Raw genomic sequence first — 24,672 nt, 5'->3', positions numbered from 1 at the left:
AATATACTTGCTAGGGAACCAAACTGGCAGGCTAACTAGCTTTAAATACATAGAAAGGGGCAGCCCCGGTGGCGCAGCAGTTTAGCGCCGCCTGCAGCCCTGGGCGTGATGCTGAAGCCCCAGGATCGAGTCCCACGTCAGGCTCTCTGCGTGGAGCCTGCTTCTCCCTCTGCCTCTCTCTCTCTCTCTCTCTCTCTCTCTCTCTCTGCATCTCTATGAATAAATAAATAAAATATTAAAAAAAATAAATACATATAAAGCTATTCTGAGAATTCCAGCCTTGGTTGGTCTAACCAGGGCACTTATAACATAAAACTAAGCCTAGAATCTTCAGTACTAATTTTCCATGAAAAGTTTAGCAATGCAAGAAGAAAAAAATGTAAATAACTGGCTTGATAAAATAATCCAATGATTAAACAGGAAATGAGATTTTAAAAAGACAATACCATTCACAGGATTTAGGGCTTCTTTCTGCATCACTACTGAATGGGATGACGTCATTTCCTTGTCCTTTTGCTGATATTTTAAACCATCATCTATGGAGCTCTTCAGTCCTGAGAACTTCCATTCAGTGTAGTTCACCTGCTTTAGAATACGAACAACAAATATAATTACAGCTGGCCCTTGAACAACACAACATGGGAGTTAGGGGCATCAAAAATCTGTGTATGAAAAAAAAAAATCTGTGTATGACTTTTAACCTCCACCCCAAACTGAACTGCTCATAACCTACTGTTGAGCAGAAACCTTACCAATAATATAAACAGTTGATTAATGCATCTGTATGTTATATGTATTATATACTATATTCTTGCAATAAAAGAAACTAGAGAAAAGAAAATATTATTAAGAAAATCATAAGGGGATGCTTGAGTGGCTCAATGGTTGGACATCTGCCTTTGGCCAAGGGCATGATCCTGGAGTCCTGGGATCAAGTCCCACATTGGGCTCCCTGCAAGGAGCCTGCTTCTCCCTCTGCCTGTGTCTCTGCCTCTCTCTCTCTCTTTGTCTCTCATGAACAAATAAATAAAATCTTAAAAAAAAAAAGAAAATCATAAGGATTATCAGTAATAGCCAAACTATGGAAAGAGCTGAAATGTCCATTGACTGATGAATGGAAAAAGAAGAGGTAAGATTATATATATATATATATATATATATATATATATATATACACACACACACCATGGAATATTACTCAGCCATCAAAAGAATGAAATCTTGCCTTTTGCAACAATGTAGATGGAGCTAGAGTGTATTATGCTAAATGAAATGAGTCAGAGGAAGACAAATACCATATGATTTCACTCATATGTTGAATTCTAGAAACAAAACAGATGAACGCTTGGGAAGGAAAAAAAAGAGGGAAGGAAACCATAAGAGACTCTTACCAAGAGAGAACAAACAATAGAGAAACAATGAAGGTTGATGGAGGGAGGTTGGAGGGGGATGAGCTAAACAGGTGGTAGGTATTAAGAAGGCCACTTGTAGTGACGAGCACTAGGTGTTATATGTAAGTGATGCATCACTAAGTTCTACTCCTGAAAACTAATATTACACCATATGTTAACTAACTGGAATTTAAATAAAAATTTGAAAAAAATCATAAGGAAGAGAAAATACATTTATAATACTGTATTATTAAAAACCCTCATGTATAAGTTGATCCTATGTAGCTGAAATCCATGTTATTCAAAGGTCAACTCTATATATAGTATAATTATAATTTCATAAAATTAATAATTATATGCTAATATTATTATACAATCAATACCATATAAAAGATTATATGATTAAATAATATTATTACATATATTTATAATCTCATATATATATTTTTAGGTGCTACATAGTAACTTTATGTTTCCTATGAAGAAAAGAGAGTATTAAACACATAAGTTTTCAATAAATACTTGGTTTTTAACTTATTTTGACTACAGTTGAGGTGGACTGGTAAAATTCTCAGCATAAATTGCAGAGTCCATAAACTATTGAACTAAATTACACTAAAATGAAGTGAACAAAAATAAATATAAATAAATAAATAAATAAATAAATAAATAAATAAAATGAACAGTTCAGAATTTTATTAAACTACATTTTTTTTTATGATTTATTCATGAGAGACACAGAGAGAGAGAGAGAGAGGCAGGGAGACAGGCAGAGAGAGAAGCAGGCTCCACACAGGGAGCCCGACGTGGGACTTGATCCCAGGTCTCCAGGATCACATTCTGGGTTGAAGGCAGGCACTAAGCCACTGAGCCACCCAGGCGTCCCTAAACTACATATGTTTGAAACACATGTTGGCCACAAAAGAACCATGATTACTGCTTATCTTAGATGTCTACTTCTACGTGAGAATAATATATCTGGGGACACTACAACCCATATTTTAATTTGCAGGGTTTCTAAGGCCTTACTTGTAATGTATTTCCAGTTATGATGTTACGACTAAGATATTCCATTCTGCTCTTTCCTTGGATGCCTGTTCTTTTGCCATGTTTTCTTCTTGAGTAGCTTGCAACCTGATGTTCCCTTTCCTTTCTTTCTCCCACCTGTGGAGGTTTTTGCTTAGCTTGATACTGGCCAGCTTCGGTGGGAATCTCAGCAAATGCCATCTGGTCCTAAATAGAAGGATCAGAGACAACCTTACCAGATGAGAGTTTAACAGCCTTGATACTCAAGGAAGGGATTTATGAGCTAGCATGAGACTTTGTGCCTCTCCTGCCACAGAGCTGAGAGATGCCATCTCTCTCTTCTCCCCACAAAAAAACCCCAGGATTTTGCTTCTTCAGGAGGCTCATGGCATTACGAGGGATGCAGAATAAGTTTGCAGAACACATGGCATTCACAGAAGGCATTTCTTATACTACAATTTTAATACTGTTTTCCTCAAATATGCTCCACAGGATCGGTGGAGATCTGCTACCTGGGGAGAAAAGGAAGCCTTTACCTCTTTAGATGAGCTCTCTAAACTATCCTTGGTGCTGTTCTCCTCAGGCTGAGCTTCTGGTTTCAGGAAGCTCTCTGGGGGCTGGTAGAAAGACTTCCAGTCCAGTTGTGCCTCAACAAATCCATTGGGGTTCCCCGCAGGGTCAGTGAGGTTAAAATCACCTGATAGACACACAGACATTAATAAGATCTGATCACATGAAGTAGGTAAGTATTTATCAGCACCTTATCTATTCCCCCACTTTGAATTTTCCCATATTTTGTTTGTCATTAACATCTATTACATAAGCATGATGATAATATATTCAGAAATAACATAAAATAGCAGTAAATATTAATATTCACTTAGAATATTTGTAGGGGAAGATGGGTATCTCCAGGTTTCCAGAAGAGACAGTCAAAAGATAAAGATGTATGGAAAGGTATAACTTGCTTGTTATCAGTCACCTGGCCAATAAATATGATTACATGATTATTGCTGTTACCTAATGCTTGCTAGGCCTTAGGTGTACCAAAACCAAAACAAAACAAAAAAAGATATATATATATACTGAAGTGGTCCCTATTTCTAAAATAACAAAAGCCAAGAAAACTTCAGCAAAATGGCTTTTTCTAAATGCCAGATTTCTGATTTGTAACACTGATTAATTTAACAGATGGCCCATATTGCCTCTTCTTTTTGGCAAAGAATGAGTTGTGAGCAAAAGTGTTGGCTTTTTTTTTTTTTTTTTTTTTTTTTAGCTCTTGTGGTATTGGAAGGAAAGAGGCCTCACACATCCAGAAGCTTGTTAAACATGGTTGGTACCGGCTCTACCCATCCATACTTACTAATGAGAGCACAGACACCCCTGCCTCACACTCCCAATACTGGAACCAGAGAGTTGACCCTTCCTAACTTCACCTCAGCTCCATAGCGGAGGAAAAGAGGAAAAAGGATCCAAGAAATTTGCCTTGTCATGATGCAGCATGAAATTTAACTTGTGCTTCAAAGAAGCAAGAGAATTATGGGAGAGTATTAAGGACACAGCTTATAATCTGATATCTAGTCAGGTGCTAGGAAACAATAGGCCTTAAGTAGATACAAATACTGGGAAGCACAAAAAATTTTTTTGTTCAGAGATGGATGTATGGACTTAAGAATCTTGCTTTTTTGTTAAAAAAAAAAAAAAGCAGAAGAAGCCAATGTTTCCATAGGATTAGTGAGGCACCAAGTCTTCTGCTCCATTGCTCTTGACCATATTCTAAAATCCTCTTAGCAGGTTTTTTAAGAGAGACTGTTCCAAGCAAGTAATCAAAGAAAAGTAGGACGGGAAGGCAACACTGGGTGGAGAGCATGAAGATGTAATAACGTTGAACTCCCACCTTTAATGGATTTATTTTGTGCAAGAGGAAGCAAGGGCACTTGGACTCGGCCAAGGTACGAGCCAGGCTCTGAGTCTTCGTCATCAAAAACATACACAGACAGGGCCTCCCGCCTCAGATATTTATCCAGGTCAGAGGTCACAAGCACTGGGAATCGAGCCTGGTCTCCAAAGTAGGGATTGTTACTGGCTGGAATGATGGCAGTGTCGTGGTCAGAAAAGGTGAAGAAGCGGTACATGACGTATGGACTGGGCTGAGTTCCCAGCCGTCGACTCCGGAGGCCGTGGCATCTGATGATTTCCACCCGCAGCTCATTCTGATGCTTCCAAGTCTCCAATCTGGACTGGAAAGATGTTGGTCTTGGATGAAGGAAAAGGGCAGCCTGAGAGAACTGCCGCACGTGAAGCCCAGCACCTCGAGGAGGACGAGCTCTGACCCCAGGAAGTGCTGAATTCTGACAGAGCACAGAGGAAGGACCTTCCCCTGCCTGCAGACTGGCTCCGGCATAGTCACCCAGACAGGTGCTGGCCCTCAAGCCTTATGTTAGAGAAGGGAACGGAGAAGCTATGTTGTTCGTAGTGGGGTGGGCAGCTGGCTGCAAGGGTATGCTTTCATTTCAAACTCAAGCTTGACCAAGGGAAGAATCTGGATTAGTTGTGGAATGACAGGCTTTCTCCTTCATTCACATTCAACGAACAGGTATTGAGAATGGAAGACTGTGCTGTTCTCATGAGCTCGTGGCTGAGGCTCCTTTGAGGTGCATGGGCACATCCTTTTTCTCACCTTATCCTCCTGGGCCTCCCAAGCTCCAGGCACATTGGCTGACAGATAGGCCTGAGCTTTCTTTCGCTTATTGGATGCTTGTAGGCTGGATCCTACGGGGAAGCGCAGCCTCATCCAGTATTCTAACACCCCGAAATCTTCTCCACCAGCTCCTGGATAGCAGAGTAGGAAAGGCAAGGAGGATACAGATGGTGTGGCGAAGATTAAGAATAAAGGCAGAGGAAAAAGATGGGAAACCACCAGAAGAGCAACTCTAGACTCTGGGAAACTCCACATTAATCCCGGGAGCTGTGGGAAGCCGACAGCACTTACCAGTAAGTGTGGTAGAGCCATGGACCCTCTCCACAGTCTCCAGCACCCTCTCAAAGCAAATCCAGCCAGCTGCAAGGGTGTGGTGCTCACTGGCTACAGCCTGATGTAGATCAAGCCGAGCTGAAGCCCCGTGAAGGTAGTTCAAAAAAAGGGAATCCGTTTCCACTACATACTGGGAGGTGAAATCATAGAGAGGCTGTGGCCCCACAGCCAGTGGGGTACAGTGGGTTTCAAAGTCATAGAAGTAATAGGTGCAGAAAGTGGTAGGTTGAGTGTCTGCAGCCTGAGCCAGGGCAGCAGATGTCAGGAAGGCCTGGTGGATGTGCAGTTCAAAAAGATTCTCACTCTTATGCAGTAGAGAAATGTCCACGTTATCCTCATCTCCATGAGCTGGCTGTGTTTCCAGACATAATGACAACTGTCGAGTGCCATAAACCACATCTTTGAGCTGTTCTAGAGGGAAAAGAAAACTGCCTATCCATTAAAGCATAGAGAGCTCTTCCTTAGGGTAAAATAAGTTGGACAGAAGGAGAATAAAAATCATGATGAAAGTCCAAATTGTTGATTATTTCGAGACACTATGTAACTCAAAAGGAAAAAGCAAGAGCATGAATTCTGAGGGCCAAATAACCCAAGGCCTGCTTTAGAGATAAGGTACAAAATGACTGATTGGAAAGTAAATCCTAAGTTCAGGAAAACACTGGAGACCCAGTTTCATCTACAGATGTCATTGTTTTATAGCAAGGTCCTATGAATTAATTGTTAATTCCAAGAGAAGCACTAGGTACACAAAATACGAGTATTTCCAAAAATTTGGGATACGGGCCATCAAGAGAATGCCAAGTTATAGTCACAGTGCCTATTACATTAGACTCCACCAAGAAGTGATTTCCCTCCCAGCCAGATCAGTCACAAGGATCTTCATTCCGTTACGAATTTGGTTTTAACATAAGAAGGCAAAAATCAATCAGTTAATCAATCAATCAATCCACTGTAAGCCAAAGAGTAATGGAATAAAAAGTTGGAGAGGAAACTTACTGGAAATAGGTTGAAAATATTGGCAATGGGATGAAAAGACATGTAGGGAGGTAGACATGGGATGTAGACATGTAGACATGTACCAAATCTGTGCATTACCTGCCATGTCCAACCAATCAGAAACTTTGATATATAGTTTGCTTCAAATTGGGGAGTATTTGAATGGTCACAATGTGTCAATGGTGAAAGTCCTATATTAAGAGTTAATGTTGTAGAATAAAAATATTAAAAAAATAAATAAATAAAAAAAAATAAAAATATTTTGAACACATCAGAATGTCTTCCTGCCCAAAATAAATGGAATACAAAGATTAGACTAATGGTTTCTTAATTGATAAGGTTAACATAACTAAAACAGATTCAAAGTTTTGCATTATGTGACACAAGGCCAATAATCTCAGCATATAAAGGAATTCTACAAATGAATAAAATGCTATCAAGAAACAGGTAAAGGACAGAAATAGGTAATTCTCAAAAGACACAATAAAAATAACTGCTAAACACATGAAAAACTCTTTGATCTTACCAGTAATGAAAGAACTATAAGTTAAAGCAAATGAAAAAAAAAATTGGGATCCCTGGGTGGCTCAGCGGTTTAGCGCCTGCCTTCGGCCCAGGGCGTGATCCTGGGGACCCGGGATCGAGTCCCACATGGGGCTCCCTGCGTGGAGCCTGCTTCTCCCTCTGCCTGTGTCTCTGCCTCTCTCTCTCTCTCTCTCTCTCTGTGTCTCATGAATAAATAAATAAAATCTTTAAAAAAAAAAAAAGTTAAAGCGAATGAATCTTCAGAAGTAGTTAAGAGTATTTATCCTGCACTGTCCCAGGAGAAAGACCCTGAATCTGATGAGAATTTTCAACCCAAGGGAGGATTTCCTTTGTAACCCGCTCACTGGTTCTGCCTTCCAGGGGGAGCGCTGCCCCGAACAGCAGTTTCAGAAGGTCTCATGGCAGCGACGAAACGGTCACTACCAAAAAATATGTAATGAATATTCTTTTTTTATTATTGAATATTCTGATTTAAATAATGATCTTTGAAAAAAAAATTAAAAAAAAAAAAAGATCTTTGGTGAATTGGTCTAGTGTAGGTCAGGTCTCTGACAACTGGGTCTAATACCAAAGCCCCTGTTCGGGCAGGCCAGGCCGAGACCCACTCCTGGTCAGCAGGCACCGCGCTAAGTACCGCCAGCATGGCCCGCCGCACCCTGCACAAGTGTCCGGCCAGCTGCCCTGTCGCCTCGACATCCTCGAACTGCAGCAAAGAATTCGGGGATCACAGAAAAGGAGGGTGAGAGCCAAGTGATAAAGCGTCTCTATGGGCCTGGGCTCGAGAGGGGGCGGGGGTCACCCCACTCTGGGGGCCAACGGCCGTCCGCCCTCAATTCTCAAAACCGCCTCAGGCCTTGTGGGGCCTCTGCCATTCTTCCGAGAAACTGGAGGAGGACACGGACACGCGGGGGGAAAGCGGCGGCTGACCACGTATGACAACACCACGGACGACAGGACAAAGAGCAGGAGGGACGTGTCACATGCCGAGACACAAAAGGCCGCCTCCCGCCAGGTGCACGGGCCTCAGCTATGTGACGGGTCCAGGTGAGAGCAGGGACTAACACTTGCCGGGTAGTGGCAGGCCGCGGCTTCTCAAAATACCTTCCAGCTGACGGATGCGGTGGCTCTTGAGGTCCAGGAGGCGAGTCAGCCTCTGCAGTGTCTCTGTGTGATCCTTACTGTCATTGTCTGCTTTCGTCATCACTGCTTCCAGTTCCTCCTGAGACAAAACCACATCCGAGCTGTGCCTCAGGAGCAAGCACCCAGGAGCCACACGGAAAGGGGGCCCTAGGGGCGTAAGGGACACTTGGCCTGGGGGGCTCGGTGGGGTGGGCACCTGCCTTCAGCTCAGGTCACGACCACGGGCCCTTGGATCAGCCCAGCCAACAGGCTCCCTGCTCCGTGGGGGGCCTGCTTCCCCCTCCACCCCTCACCCCGCTTGCGCTTGCTCTCTCTGTTCCTCTCGCTCGCTCACTCTCCGTCTCTCAAACAAACAAACAAAATCTTTAAAAACAAAACAAGGCAGGTTGAGCTAGGAAAGGTCTTGGGCTCATCACAGGCTCCTCCTGGAGCACTTGTGCTGATCGAGCCTTAGGATGACATTCCCCGGTGGCTGTCATCAGGGCCCCTCCGGCTCCCAGGCCCAGGTGCCCTCTGTGCCCCCCGCCCCCCCACACCTGGTAACACACGTTGATGGCTCGCTGCAGGGCCAGCATGTCCCTGGCCTTCTCCAGCTCCAGCGCTGTCTCGGCCTGCGACGCCTGCAGCTCACTTACCACCTGCGCCAGCGTCTTGTCCCCCTGGTCCCCTGGATCCCGGGGCTGCGGCGGGAAGGCCGAGGTCAGGGGGGTGCCCGGGGGGGGGGGGGGGAGGGGGGGGACCCTGCGACCCGCTGCCCCCGCCCCTCGCAGCGGCCTCTATGCGGGGCCCCGCCCGCCCGCGTAGACGAGCTCTTACCTCGGCCAGGCCCGCGTCCTGGACCCCCGCCGGCCTGTGGTGACCGCGGCACAGCCTGTCCCCCGAGGGCGCGAGCTCTGCTTCCCGCGCCTGCTCCCCGCGCAGGCTGGCAACCTCGAGCCGCAGGCCCTGGCTCTGGGCTGGGGACAAGTCACCCGGGAGTGCACGCTCCGGCTTGGTGGCAGCCAGGCTTAAAGCTGCACCCAGTGCGAATTACATTTTCCCACCAATGCTTAGTTCACTTTATAAATTTGCCTTTGGGGACCCCTGGGGGGCTCAGCACTGAGCTGCCGCCTTCGGCTCTGGGTGTGACCCCGGGTCCCGGGATCGAGTCCCGCCTCGGGCTCCCTGCAGGGGTCCTGCCTCTCCCTCTGCCTGGGTCTCTGTCTCTCTCTCTGTGTCTCTCATGAATAAATAAAGTCTTCAAAAATAAATAAATAAATAAATAAATAAATAAATAAATAAATAAATAAATAAATAAATTTGCCTTTAGAGAAGCAATTTCCTCTTATTTGTACAAAGAGAAATATTGTTGAGACCCCTGGATGGCTCAGCGGTTGGGCGCTGCCTTCTGCCCACGGGGAGATCCCAGGATCCAGGATCGAGTCCTACATCAGGCTCCCTGAAAGGAGCCTCCTTCTCTGCTACCTGTGTCTCTGTCTCTCTCTCTCAGTCTGTGTCTCTCATGAAGAAATAAATAAATAAATCTTTAGAAAAAAAGAGAGAGAGAGAAATATTGACCCACTAAAACTGAGCTGACACTTAGACTCCAAAAACAAAATAAAGGGCCTCCTGGGTGGCTCAGCGGTTGAGCGTCTGCCTTTGGCTCAGGGCATGATCCCGCCGTCCCAGGGTTCGAGTCCTACATACGGCCTCCCTGCATGGAGCCTGCTTCTCCCTCTGCTTCTGTCTCTGCCTCTCTCTGTGTATCTCATGAATAAATAAAATCTTTAAAAAACAAAAACAAAACAAAAAACACCCGTAGAACTGTAGAAAACACCACCAGCAGCAGCAAACAAAGCCGTTTGACAGACTGGGGTACTGTAAATTTTATTTTTTTAATTTAAGAAGCCACCACACCCAATGTGGGGCTTGAACTTACAATCATGAGATTAAGAGTTGTATGCTCTACTATTTTTATTTTAAGATTTTATTTATTAAAAAAAAGATTTTATTTATTTATTCATGAGACACACAGAGAAAGGTAGAGAGACACAGGCGGAGGGAGAAGTAGGCTCCCAAAAGGGAGCCGGATGCAGGACTCGATCCCAGGACCCAGGCATCACAACTTGAGTCAAAAGCAGACGCTCAACCGCCGAGCCACCCAGGCATCCCAAGAGGCATGTGCTCTACTAACCGAGACAACCAGGTACCTTTACTGCATAATTTTTTTGAAAAAGATTTTATGTATTTATTTTTTTTTGAGAGAGAGAAAGCACAAGTTTGGGGGTAAAGGGCAGAGGGAGAGGGAGAAGCAGACTCCCTGCTGGGTGTGGAGCCTGAAACAGGACTCAATCCCAGACCTCAGAGATCATGACCTGAGCCAAAGACAGACGTTTAATCGACTGAGCCACCCAGGTGTCCCTACAGTGCAAACTTTGTCATAGCACCAGCCAAACCAGTATCTCTCCAGCTCCTCCCCCACTCCATCCTGATTTCTATGCTATTGGCTCCCTGTGGCACCTCCCACTCCCACCTGACCTGAAAGGAGAGAGATTGGGCATTTGGGCACTTCTGTGTCCATGTGTTCGGGTGGGCGTTTCAGGGAAGGAAGGTGATCAGTGTTTAGTGGGGGGAGTTTAGAGGTGGGGCAAGGTGGGGGAAGAGTAGGGTCCCCAAGTCACCTGTCCCCACCAAATTACCTAGATAACCTTCAAAACATCCTGAAAATCTACGAATTCGGCCTGAGATTTAAAGAGAGAACAGTTGGAATGCTACAGTGAGAAGAGTTCACGCTTCTATCAAGGTAGGAAGATGGGGGGGAAAAAGGAATAAACAAAAGGCATCCAAGGGGGAGGGGCCCCCGAGGAACCGGACTAAGACTGGGGCGAGTGTCCCCAGGACAGGAGAGCCCCACCTGGAGAAGCAGGAGCTGCACCAACCTTCCCGGATAGTGGGGGGAGTTTAGATTATCCCAAGGTCCTCACAATACTTGTCCTGTACTTCATACATACTACACGGTCCTCAGCTTTATTCTTTTATGGTTCTGGGTCCATATTTTTCTTGATGTCATACCTCTTTTCCTTCACTCTCCTATGCAAATATACTGGAATCTAATGAAATCTAACTTTGTGATGACTAAATATCAAGGTCCAGCCTGGAAAAAGTGAGAACAAAGGTCTCTTTGATAGTATTTGAAGATCTGGAGAATAACTATCTCCTGTGATCTCAGAGTTAAGTCAGGGGGAAATGGCACTGGTGACCAAGAGCAGTCATTTGCTTCTCTCTCTCTTTTTTTTTAAGTTTTATTTATTTATTCATGAGAGACACGCAAAGAGAGAGGCAGAGACCCAGGCAGAGGGAGAAGCAGGCTCCACTCAGGGAGCCTGACGTGGGACTCGATCCCAAGTCTCCAGGATCAGGCCCTGGGCCGAAGGTGGTGCTAAACCGCTGAGCCACCAGGGCTGCCCGGGCATCTGCTTCTCAATTTGAGGTAGCAGGTGCTAAAACAAAACAAAGCAAAAAACAAGACTCCCGATCACCTCTAAAATGATTGGTAAGAATAAAAGGCAGATAAATTCATTTTCAATACTTTTAATAAAGTGAATGTTTAAAAGTAATAAATTTAAGGGGTGCCTGACTCTTGATATCGGCACGGGTCATAGTCTCGGGGTCATGAGATCGAGCCCCACATGGAGCTCCACGCTGGGCATGGAGCCTGCTTAAGATTCTCTCTCTCCCTCTCCCTTTGCCCTGCGCCAAATAAATAAATAAAATTAAACCAATAAACTTAAGAGTTCTCATCCTCTCAAATGAAAACTCATTACATGTAAAAATGTATGCATGTGAGGTAGGTGTCACCTCTCTTGATGGTGAATCTGACCTGATTGCCACTGGTTTTATTGCAGTTATCTGTGATCTACACAAAAACAGGATCAGGTGAGGGGATTGGAGAACTGCTGGCCTGAGTTCCCTTGTCCAACACAAGATGTAGAAGATGCCTCATTTGAGAAAGGTCTTCAGTCTGACCTACCTTTCTCTCTGGACAGTTGAAGTAAGATGTTTGTCTTCTCCTCCAGCTCAGCGTCCAGCTGGTCCTGCAACTGGGAGACTTTCTGCCGTAGCTGTTCCCCCACGAGCTCACTGCTCCAGTGAGGCTGATTACTGCTGGCCAGCATGCTGGGAATGGGGAGCAGGTAAGAAGTGAGGCGAGAGTTGTCAGATAAATACTCAGAGGTGTGTGATGTGACGTCTTTATTGCACAGTTTCGGCATCTCTTGGGCCTAGTGCATCATTCGTTCCCCTACATGGTTTTACTGTCCCTGCTTTCTGTGTAACTGTCATTTACCAACTGCCTCGGAACTTCTGGGCCCGGTGGCGGAGTTCCTTAGTGTCACTTCTGTTCAGGTCTCAGCTACCCCACTGAGCAAACCACCCAAATCACATCTAGTTCCCAAGGAATTTCTCCAGCATGATGGCTTTCTGTAGGCATGATACTGTGTACCAGAACATTCTCAGGCCTGCTGAATTAAAAATGAGGAACAGGGGATCCCTGGGTGGCGTAGCGGTTTGGCGCCTGCCTTCGGCCCAGGGCGCGATCCTGGAGACCCGGGATCGAATCCCACATCGGGCTCCCGGTGCATGGAGCCTGCTTCTCCCTCTGCCTGTGTCTCTGCCTCTCTCTCTCTCTCTGTGACTATCATAAATAAATAAAAAAAATAAATAAAAAAAATAAAAAATAAAAAAATAAAAATGAGGAACAGGAGCACCTAGCTGGCTGGCTCAGTTGGAAGAGCACATGAATCTTGATTGTGGGGGTGTAAGTTCGAGCCCCATGTAGGGTGCAGAGGTTACTTATAGAAACAGACTTTCAAATAAATGAGGAACAAAATATTCCTCTTTTGGAACTCCTTTCCTCTATCTACCTTCACCAATGGCTGGTTTAGACAATATTTGCCTTTGAGCCAGATTTATTTATTTATTTATGATAGTCACAGAGAGAGAGGCAGAGACACAGGCAGAGGGAGAAGCAGGCTCCATGCACCGGGAGCCCGACGTGGGATTCGATCCCGGGTCTCCAGGATCGCGCCCTGGGCCAAAGACAAGCGCTAAACCGCTGCACCACCCAGGGATCCCGCCTTCGAGCCAGATTAATAAATTACTACACAGAAGGGCAGGGACTAACCTTTTCTCTCTTTTTTTTTTTAAGATTTTATTTATTTATTCATGAGAGATACAGAGAGAAAGAGAGAGGCAGAGACACAGGCAGAGGGAGAAGCAGGCTCCATGCAGGGAGCCTGATGTGGGACTTGATCCTGGGTCTCCAGGATGACGCCCTGAGCTGAAGGCAGGCACTAAACCACTGAGCCACCCAGGGATCCCCGGGACTAACCTTTTCAATAACAATACCCTGCACACCATTGTAACTGGCTGTCAGGCCAGACCCATTTTGAGTGTAAAACACATACAATCTGTCTTTGATTATTTACCTAAGTGAAGTGACATTGATAATAATCAAGCTATTACTTCCGTAGATGTCTTTTTCCTATTTATCATTTGAATAAATGTGGTCTAAAAACAACATGCTAGGGACGCCTGCGTGGCTCAATCGGTTAGGTGTCTGCCTTCAGCTCAGGTCATGGTCCCAGAGTCCTGGGGTCAAGCCCCATTGCGGGCTCCCTGTTTGGTGGGAAGTCTGCTTCTCCCTCTCCTCTCCGCTCTCACTCTCTCTCAAATAAATACATAAATACATAAATACATAAATACATAAATAAATTTAATAAAAAAATAAAAACAACTTGCTTAAGCTAGTACTAAGAGTTCTTGCGAGGGGTGGGGGTGGCGCCTCGGTGGCTCGGTTGGGGATGCATCTGCCTTCAGCTCAGATTATGATTCTGGGGTCCCAGGATCTAGCCCCCTGTCAGGTTCCCTGCTCTGGAAGCAGCAAGTCCACTTCTCCTTCTCCCTCTGCCCCTCCCTACTCGTGTTCTCTCTCACGTGCTTACTCTCTCTCAGATAAATTTAAAATATAATAAAATCTTTTAAAAAAAGAGTTATTGGAGCACCTGCGTGGCTCAGTTGGTTAAGCATCTGGCTCTTGATTTCAATGTTGTAAATTCAAGCCCGGCAATGGGTCGCACACTGGGCATGGAGCCTACTTTAAGAAAAAAGTTCCTGGTACTTCCTAGCTGCATGTTACATGATAATCCAAGCAGATAACATTCTGAGTAATGAGGGAAGAGGCTAACAGCAACGTCTGCTACCCAGAGTCTTCAAAGTGATAATCCCCACACTACTTTGTTTCACTGAGTTGCAGAGCATCAGATATTCCCAGGATGCTCCTAATACCACCTCCCCAAACTATCCCCTGCTCCCTTTAACTGAGTCAGAAGAATTTAAATTTAAATTTAAATTTATATTTAGAATATAAATATAATATATTCTATATAATATAATATATTAGAATTTAAATTTATATTTAAATTTTTTAAACTTCTAGGTATTTTTTTTTTAATTTTTTTTATTTATTTATGATAGTCACAGAGAGAGAAAGAGAGAGAGGCAGAGACACAGGCAGAGGGAGAAGCAGGCTCCATGCACTGGGAGCCCGATGTGGGATTCGATCCCGGGTCTTCAGGATCGCGCCCTGGGCCAAAGGCAGGCGCCAAACCGCTGCGCCACCCAGGGATCCCAACTTCTAGGTATTTTATTTTTAAAGATCTATTTGAGAGAGAGAGAGCATGAGGAGGGAGGACAGAGGGAGGAGAGAGAGAGAGTTTTTTTTTAATTTTTATTTATTCATTCATAGACACACACACAGAGAGGCAGAGACACAGGCAGAGGGAGAGGCAGGCTCCATGCAGGGCGCCCGATGCGGGACTCGATCCCAGGACCCCAGGATCATGCCCTGGGCCCAAGGCAGGTGCTCAACCACTGAGCCACCAGGCATCCCAAGTCTACCTCATTTTTAATAGCTTCATAGGATTTTATTGTGGGGATGCAACATGATTTACTTATTTAATCAAGCCCTATCAAAGGAAATTTGGGTGTTTCCACTTTTTTTTTCTATTAGCAACAATGTAGTAGTTAATATTCTTATTATACATTATCTTTGCAAATACATGCATATGCACATTTAGCATTTTGATAGACAGCATCAAATCCCCTTCCAAAAAGACTGTGCCGACTAATATTGTCACTAACAGTGTCCAGTAACAGCTTCCCTACATCCTTACCCACACTAGGCATTGTTTTATAATGTAAGGGCACTTTTCCATAATTGTCTTTTATAACAGGACCCAAACTTGGTACTCACTTTTCTAAGAGTTTGTCATAATTGTCATTCAGCAATTTTCGTTCTTTTTCCAAATCTTCAACTCTCTCCTGAAACTAAGAATGACAGTAGAATGCCTGAGATAGTATCATAATACCTATTGCCTTGCACGTCTCCCCTCTTCTGTGGCAGAGTGGGGCTTGGGCAGGAGGCTTTCTATGTTCACGTCTCATGTCTACAAGGAGCCACTCAACTAGAAAGACTTGAACCAACTGAAGGTGTGATAGAAACTTTTATTGGAAATAATGAGGATTCACTGAAGCAAATTTTCATGGTGCCTGAGTTTCTACCATTAAGGAAGCAGCAGAACATTATAATACAGCAAAAACTTTGGAGAACAGTCGCAAATGTAAATCCCAGTTTTCCCCCTAATGGTGTAAACTTGAGCAAATTACTTAATCACTTTGGAGTCTCATTTTTCTCATTTGAAAAAACGAAATAGCCGTATTGTTGCTAAGGCACGCTTTTTAACACCTCTGAAGTTGAAATGTAACTTACGACTGATTCCACCTTCCGGTTATTATTATTTACCTCCTTCAGTGTTATCTGCAGGATGGACACATCTTCCAGTTGGCTCTTCAAGCTCACAGCCTTCTTGCTCTCTTCCTTCAGTTCTGCCCTGAGCTCACTGACTTGCCCAACGAGGGCATCATGGGCAGCACTCAGGATTCCCTGATTCTGGGGCAAAAGGGAAGTTACTCTGGAAACTGTCGTATCACCCAGCAGACCTGGTCTCAAGATACCAGCAGCCCTAGCGTTCCCCAGTGGATGTCAAGAAGAATGGCTTTGATTGATAACATGGTAGGTACCTTTGTACTATAAACTGGCCTTGCTTATCACCCTAGAGTTTCTCAGGAAGTATCATTTCCCTATTAGTGAGGATTTTCCACTCCAGGAAACTGTAATCCATAATTGGAGCGTTCCTTCTCCCGAGGCTCAAATTAAACCCTGGCTCTAAGTGAAGTGACACCTGTCACAGTTGCCTTTAGTTTCTAAGCTATTTGAATGCTTCTTAGGGTGATAACTCTTCCCTTTGACCTAGCAAAGTGACATGTTAACTTTAGAAGTGTGCATTCTTTCTGGTGGACATGTCTGGTGAGGAACAGCTCTTTAGGCTGGGAACTCTGTCTTAGTGACTGTCTTAATCGTGGCCATTCACCCAGTTCCACCTGCACTCCACTGGCAGGACTGAATGGCACCGAACATTTCAGAACATCACAGAAGCTATGCAACAACTTTGTTATATTTTGTCACTTTATACACACTAGAGGAATACTCAGGAATTTCTGAACAAATGCTATATAATTCTCTCCAGCAACAGGTTGAAAAATACTATCCCATGTATTTCAGACCTCATATTTTGGTTTTATGAAAAAAGCACAATAAATATCTTCTAATCATAGTAATAGGACGTTTGTCTTAATAGGAATTCGAGGTCATAATAACTTCAATTTACTTGGCTAAATTCTGGCGTTATGTGACTTGAAGATTAATACAAATTTCTTTGGGTTTTATTATTCTTACTACTAAGAAAAGGAGATTCAAAGTATCTTTATCGGGATCCCTGGGTGGCGCAGTGGTTTAGCGCCTGCCTTTGGCCCAGGGTGCAATCCTGGAGACCCAGGGTCAAATCCCACGTCGGGCTCCTGGTGCATGGAGCCTGCTTCTCCCTCTGCCTATGTCTCTGCCTCTGTGTGTGTGTGTGTGTGTGTGACTATCATAAATGCATTTTAAAAAAAATTTAAAAAAAGAGAATCTTTATCAAGTACCTTCTGGAGCAGAGTTTCATATGCCTGAAAGAAAAAAATACATATTATTCTACTGATTTATTAACTTGATATTTATTTTGATATTTATCTCTATAACACAAATGTTTAAATGGTTAGTTTAAGGAAGATTTAAAAATTCTGAGAAATCAAGTCCATTTGACTCCTTGTTTACTAATTGCTTTTCCCTCGCCCTAGCTTACCAGGAAGTCTGTGAACATAACAGATAACACAATTTCTTTAAAAAGCAAGGAGGGTCACTTATTCACATTTGTATCGCGTTTGGTGGAATATCCAAGAAAATTATTTATTTTCAGAGTAGGTGCTCTTACTCAGCATGCTTCGGAAAAGTTTTCTTTCCGGTTTAGAAACAGAAAAAGCAACGCTAAGCAAACTAACTACAACAGCTGTTATTGGTTGAACAGAACTGTGTGTTTCATTACCTGTTGCACTATAGTTGTTGTAATTATTTTACAGACATCATCTCATTTAACCCTCACAGTATATCCAAGAGGGAGTTATTATTACCAAAACCTTAAAAAACGAGGGACCCAAAACTCAGAGAGCTAAGTCACTTGCTCAGAGTCACAGGCCTTACCTCACCCTCCTGACCCCAGAGTCGGTGCTACTGATGAACAGAGTTTACTGCTAAGGGAGTAGGAGAAGGCAAACTTTTTGAAGTACGTGTGTAAGAAAGAATGACTAGAAAGGCAAACTGCTGGAGAAAACAAATGGTAAAACCTACATTTTAAACAATTATTGGTGATTACTCACCATCTCAGGTCATCTCTATACTGTTGCTACCATGGCTAAGGATTTAGAACGGCTTGCTTCCTTTTCTTCCTCTAATGCAATGGAGGAATAGATAGGGTTTTTAAAAAATGTAATCCTATAAATATTGTTGTTTACCTGTACAATTTAAAATTACCTTCCTTCTCCTATTTCCACATTCAGTAAGTGCTACCCAAATTAACCAAGTCAAAAAATACAAGCATGTGCATAGTTCTCTCCAAAACACAGGTCTGGGGGTTGACCTCGTAAAGATAAAGATGCCTTTCGTCTCCATCAGAACAGAAGTACCGGGGCAGAGGTAACCATAGCCAATCCCCAATCCGGATGAATGACACCACCACCACCATCTGCTCGCCCATGCTAACCACTCAGGACCTGCCTTTCACTTCCCCCTTTCTTCCACTCATTCCCTTTTGGCGATGAAGTCCATTCTTCTACTTCCTGGAAGTTCCCAATACAGTCCTTTCTCCGAGGGCCTCTCTCACTGCCTTGGTTGGGACCCTCATCCTGTCTCCTGGGAACAACTACAATCATTTTTCACCGACCACTTTATTTTGCCAGCCAACCTATACCATTCACTCCACTGCCAGATGATCCTTCCTTGTAGTTTTGTGATTTTTTATTAAGTTGAAAAATTTCAGAAAAATATAAAGACTACAATATCAATCATCTATAATTCTACTACCCAGAGTTAATCATTACTATTGTTTTGTAATAGTTTTTAAAGGCATATTTCCGGATCCCTGGGTGGCGCAGCGGTTTGGCGCCTGCCTTTGGCCCAGGGCGTGATCCTGGAGACCCGGGATCGAGTCCCACGTCGGGCTCCCGGTGCACGGAGCCTGCTTCTCCCTCTGCCTGTGTCTCTGCGCCTCTCTCTCTCTCTCTGTGACTATCATAAATAAATAAAAATTAAAAAAAAAATAAAGGCATATTTCCTTATTAAAATGTACTTTCAAGAAAATTCAAACATTAAAAAACACAAAGCGATCTCTTTGGGGAAAAAACTGATCACGTTATCAACTTACTTAAAACCTTTCTGCAGCTCTCCATTGTCTATGGGATAAAGTCTAAAATCCTGGTAGGCTTCCCTGATGTTTCTCACCTCCATGTCCTGACCTACAATCTCTCCTCCTCTGGAAAACCTTCCCCTCTCCTGCACACTCATTAACACCTGCTAATCATTCAGAATCCCAATATTTGGTTCATGAATATACTCCTTTAAGAATCCTTTTTGGGGGATCCCTGGGCGGCGCAGCGGTTTGGCGCCTGCCTTTGGCCCAGGGCGTGATCCTGGAGACCTGGGATCGAATCCCACGTCAGGCTCCAGGTGCATGGAGCCTGCTTCTCCCTCTGCCTATGTCTCTGCCTCTCTCTCTCCCTCTATATGACTATCATAAATAAATTTTTAAAAATGTTTAAAAAAAAGAATCCTTTTTGGGAAAAAAAGAATCCTTTTTTGGTTTCTCTCTCTCTCTCTCTCTCTCTGTCTCTCATGAATAAATAAATAAAAATCTTAAAAAAAAAAAAAGAATCCTTTTTGGGGACATCCTGGGTGGCTCAGCGGTTTAGTGCCGCCTTCGGCCCTGGTGTCCCGGGATCGAGTCCCAGGGTAGAGTTCCGAGTTGGGCTCCCTGCCTGGAGCTTGCTTCTCCCTCTGCCTGTGTCTCTGCCTGTGTGTGTGTGTGTGTGTGTGTGTGTGTGTGTGTGTGAGAGAGAGAGAGAGAGAGAGAGAGAGAGACTAATGAATAGATAAATAAAATCTTTAGGGTAGCCCAGGTGGCTCAGCAGTTTAGCGCCACCTTCGGCCCAGGGCATGATCCTGGGGACCTGGGATCAAGTCCCACATCGCGCTCCCTGCATGGAGCCTGCTTCTCCCTCTGCCTGTGTCTCTTCACCTCTCTCTCTGTGTCTCTCATGAATAAATAAAATATTTTTTTAAAAAAATTAAATCTTAAAAAAAAAAAGGAATTCTTTTTGGACCCCACATCCCATTCTCTGGGAGAGCTATGCTCTCGTGTGTGCCTGTCAATACCCTCTGTGTGGATGGCTGGATTGTTCACATCTGGTTCTCTTGCTCTGGTAAGTTATTTGAAGGCAGGAGCTGTTTTACTTTGTAATCTTTGAGTCCTGGTGCTTTACACGGTTCCTGGTATTCAATAAATATTCAGTAAAAGAATCACTTAGACCCTTGTTGCCCTACTCTCGCCATTCACACAGGAGTTTCCCTTGTGTGGTAATGAGAAAAGAGCATAGGCCTTGGTGCCGGTTAAACGTGGACTCAAAGCCTGCTCTTCCCCTTACTCTTTTTATGACTTGAGCAAGTTACTTAGCTTCTTTGAGGGTCAGTGACCTCACCTGTTAAACGTACTTACATGGAGGGTTGCGTCAGCCTTAAATGAGATAATGAGTGTAAGCAACTGGGCCAGAGTGCAGCACATACAAAGTGCTCAGTGAAGATAGTCTCCTTCCCTTCTCCTATGACTGCTCTTGGCTTCCCAACTTAATTACATTTTGGTTGTAACCCTTGGCTGGGACCTTAACTCTGGCCCAGGTTAACCACACTTAATTCCACTTAGAAGGGCAGGGCTTGAGCCTTCATAATACATAATGTGAAGTACTGGAAAAAGAACAGACTCCAAATTGCAAGGCATGGATTTGAATATCCCCTTTAAGTTGTGTAACAAATAATTTAATTTCCCTCCGTTGTGGTCTTCTGTGTATATAATGGAGAAATACTACTAACTGGCTCTCTCCCCCACCCCAAATTGGCGACAGAGAGTTCTCGTTGGAACTAGAGGCCTGATTGGGCCCGGGGCTTCTCAAACAGCCAAGGACCCCAGGGATCTGTGATTTGAGGGTGTCCCAGACCATCCCACACTGCCCTGCCCTGGTGCCTCACCTCTTGAACTTCTGTTAACTGTGCTTTTGTTGCTACTAATGAAGTATTCCTTTCACGTAAGAGCTTCTTAAGCCGAATCAGCTCTATATTATCCTTAATGGAAGCTCTGGAAAAAGAAGACTCTGCTAAAACATTCTGTGAATGGACAGAATTAAACAACTTTCCCCCCAACACCGCACCCAATAAGAATATCTTCCTCTTGCCTCTTGCATCTCTGTCTCAGCCACAACACACCAGAAGTAGGAAGCGAATCTACACGCCAATAAATAATCATTCTCCCATTTTTCCTCACATTGCCTGACATTCGATAGAGACACCTCCCACCTTAAACTCTGTGTTCTGAGAAAACATAATCGCTATTTTTAAAATTATGGTGCTCACAATTTCCCATAAACTTTGCAAAGTCCAGCTGAGTCTGAGTCCTGTTTCCTTAAAGAAACCAGAAAGGTATGGATATGGAGGGAAATCCAAGGGAAGATGATTTCTCAACCTACGATATTGTATTTTCTTTATTATTTGAAAGGTATTGAGGTGAATTTGGGTTCATTAGCTCTATCTCAGTGGTTCCCAGTCTTAGCTGCTTATTAGAATCATCTAGAGAAGAAGAAATCTTTATAATTATACTGCCTGAATTCCACCCCCAAATAACTGACAGGGGATCTGTGGGGTGGGGCCCAGGTTCTCTACATTTGTTTGTTTTTAATTTTCAGGATCTGTTTATATGAAATAAATTATATAAGATGTACAAGCTTTTGATTTTATTTAATTAACTTATTTATCGATTTTTGTGTTCCATATGTATGGATATGTTCCATATTGTATTACCTCATATGTCATTTCTTAGTTTCTTAATCAATATTGTCTTTTTTGAAATAGAACACTTTTTTCCTCCAAATTTTAATTTCAATTTCAGTTAGTTATCATGCAGAGCAAAACTGGTTTCACGTGTAGAATTTAGTGATTCATCACTTACATACAACACCAAGTGCTCATCACAAGTGCCCCCCTTAATACTCATCACCCATTTAATCTACCTCCCCACACCTCCCCCCAGGCTTCTGTGGTTTTAATAAGTCTCCAGATTTAAAACTATGTTTGAACATGGATGTTTACAGCCATTTCATTCAAAATTGCCCAAATCTGGAAGCAACCAAGACGTCTTTTGTAGGTGAATTGATAAATAAACTGTGGTCCATCCAGACAATGGAACACTACTCCGTGCTAAAGGAAATGAGCTATCAAGCCATGGAAACACATGGAGGAAACGGAAGTGCATAGAGCCAAGCGCAAGAAGCCAGTCTGAACAGGCTGTATCGTGTATGGCTCCAACCATATGACGTTCTGGCCAAGGCAAAACCATAAAGGCAGTAAAAACATCAGTGGTGCCAGATGTAAGGAGGTAGGGAGGGATAAACGGGCAGAGCACAGAGGATGTTTAGGAGGCTGAACCCGCTCTGTGTGATACACAGTGGGAGATACACGCCATTCAACATTTGTCCAAGCCCACGAATGCGCAGCACCAACAGTGAGCCCTAAGGTAAACTATGGACTTTGGGTGATAATGATGTTCAGTGCAGGTTCATCCACTGTCACAAAAATGCCTGTGGGATGGGCTGTTGTTAGAGTGGGAGGCTGGGGTGGGGGTGAGTGGTATATGGGAAGTCTCGGTACTTCCTGCTCAACTTTAGTATGAATCTAAAACTTCTCTAAAAAAGAAGAGTCTACTTAAAAAAAAAAGTTGTCCAACTGAAAACGCCTATCTGGTGATGAGGATGAAAAAGTGTTCCTTCTGTGACGTGAAATGGCAAATCTTCTAAGATACGTAAACCCTCTCTTAGGTTGAATCCATTTCCTAACCCGGGTGGGAAGCCAGGGCTATTTCGCAGGCTGACTTTAACCCCGAGCATCCGCCTTTCCTCTGACACAGGAAAGAAGCAAATAAGAAGCTCTGACCTCTTCAGCTCGCACAGTCTGGGGGGGACCACCACGCTCTTACCGCAGCTCTGCGGCCTTCTGCGCACACTCCAAAGAGCTTCTCTGCTCAAACTCTTCACCTTTCGACCACATTTTCTCCAGAGATTTGGGTGGCTCTTCCACTAGCAGAGTATTGCTGGTCATAACATGAACAGCATTAGGCATACACAGACCAATGATTTTAGGCATAATTATGACTTTGCTGAAAGAAATTGCACTGTTAGAAGTAGGAACATTATACAAAAAGAAAAAATGGAAACTGCTGTTATAGGGGCTTAGAAATGAGTGCCTGCATATATGAAGGAAAATTAGAGGAGGTAATTTTTGGTATGTGCGATGGATAATCTTACCAAATACAGTTTTCAAGTGCCAAACATAAATATAAATGAGAAAAAGAAAGAAATATAAATGAATTACAACCTAAAGGGGTGAAATAGAAACGGAAAGAGAGGTAATACCCTCAATTGAGGAGAAGGCCTTTGCCTTTCCTTCAAAGACAGAGAGATGTTTATTTCCCATTTTTAAGCAATGAAGTTGGAATATGACCTAAAGCTGGCTTTCATCTTCTCTGATTATGCTGGGAAGACCTGAAAATGCACCATTCACTTGTTCCCTAAATGATGTATTTCCTTTTTTCTTTTTTTTAAGATTTTATTTATTTATCCATGATAGACACACACAGAGAGAGAGAGAGAGAGGCAGAGACCCAGGCAGAGGGAGAAGCAGGCTCCATGCAGGGAGCCCCACGCGGGACTCGATCCGCGGTCTCCAGGATCAGGCCCTGGGCTGAAGGTGGCGCCAAACCGTTGAGCCCCCGGGGCTGCCTCGTTTGTTACTCTTTCAACTTTTAATTGGAAATACATCATTGGGCAGCCTCGGGGGCTCAGCGGTTTGGCTCCGCCTTCAGCCCAGGGCATGACCCCGGGGTCCCGGATCGAGCCCGACGTCAGGCTCACTGCTTGGGGCCTGCTTCTCCCTCTGCCTGGGTCTCTGCCTCTCTCTCTGGGTCTCTCATGAATAAATAAATAAAATCTTTAAAAAAAGAAAAGAAAGAGTAACAAATGGTACAGGTAAATGAAAATAACTCACGGCTCACTGGGTATTTCACCTCCGGTCTTCTCACTTGTTGCCTGGTCCCTGAATGTAGGAGGGGCTGTGTAGCTTGGCCGGTCCCTGGGCTCTGAAAGTTTAGCAGAAGACGTAGACTCTGCAACAGATTTCTCCAGACCACCAAGTGCTAGAAATAGGGAGCCTGGAGACCCGCGGGGCGGGGGGTGGGGGGGTGGGGGTGTGTGTGAATCCTCCTAAGGGTCTCTGATTGCAGAGCAGAGGTTCTCAGTCTTTCCTCCCGCGTAGATGCGCACCTGCAGGCTTATAGCCGCAGGCTACGGACTGTCAAGTGAGGGGGTATAAGCGGGAAGAAGAATACAAGAAAGGGACCCGGCTCTGACTCCAGTGCATCTTTATCTGGTGGCCGGTATGTAACTGGTGCTCCCTAACGCTGAGCCAAACTGAACTGAAACGTATTTATTTTATTGAATCCAGTGCTGGGTTTCCAGCCGCCAGAGACTCTAGCCAGTGGGAATACTGAGGAAGAGAGGCTCAACTTGTCCGCACGGCCTGACCTCTGGGCCTAGACCTCAGGAGTGGGCTTGGGGCACCCGCCAGCTCCCCGGATGCGCAGCATGCACACTTTCCACTCTGTGTACGCGCATTTTTCTTGAGAGGAGGCCTCGCCTTGACTGTGCTTCCAAAGGAGTGCCCTTGGCGGAGCAGCAAAGACAGTGGGCCCTAGAGGC

The 24,672-nt window shown here is 44.3% G+C and overlaps 1 protein-coding gene across 1 annotated transcript in view; it reads right to left on the bottom strand.

Annotated features, from left to right (window-relative positions):
* The window catches only part of RPGRIP1 (RPGR interacting protein 1), a 71,109-nt gene that overhangs the window by 26,836 nt on the left and 19,601 nt on the right, over nt 1-24,672 (bottom strand). Inside the window, 16 exon segments of the mRNA NM_001313773.1 lie at nt 447-585; nt 2,421-2,624; nt 2,954-3,114; nt 4,315-4,657; nt 5,098-5,249; nt 5,410-5,862; nt 8,095-8,212; nt 8,670-8,813; nt 8,950-9,089; nt 12,143-12,288; nt 15,425-15,498; nt 15,974-16,120; nt 17,212-17,235; nt 20,900-21,005; nt 22,896-23,009; nt 23,963-24,053. Coding sequence (NP_001300702.1) covers nt 447-585; nt 2,421-2,624; nt 2,954-3,114; nt 4,315-4,657; nt 5,098-5,249; nt 5,410-5,862; nt 8,095-8,212; nt 8,670-8,813; nt 8,950-9,089; nt 12,143-12,288; nt 15,425-15,498; nt 15,974-16,120; nt 17,212-17,235; nt 20,900-21,005; nt 22,896-23,009; nt 23,963-24,053 — 2,556 coding nt within the window.

The sequence above is a fragment of the Canis lupus genome, chromosome 15, assembly GCF_011100685.1.
Source record: "Canis lupus familiaris isolate Mischka breed German Shepherd chromosome 15, alternate assembly UU_Cfam_GSD_1.0, whole genome shotgun sequence".
Classification (NCBI taxonomy): Eukaryota; Metazoa; Chordata; class Mammalia; order Carnivora; family Canidae; genus Canis; species Canis lupus.
Note: the sequence above shows the minus strand (reverse complement) of the source record. Positions and strands in the feature narration are given on the sequence as shown.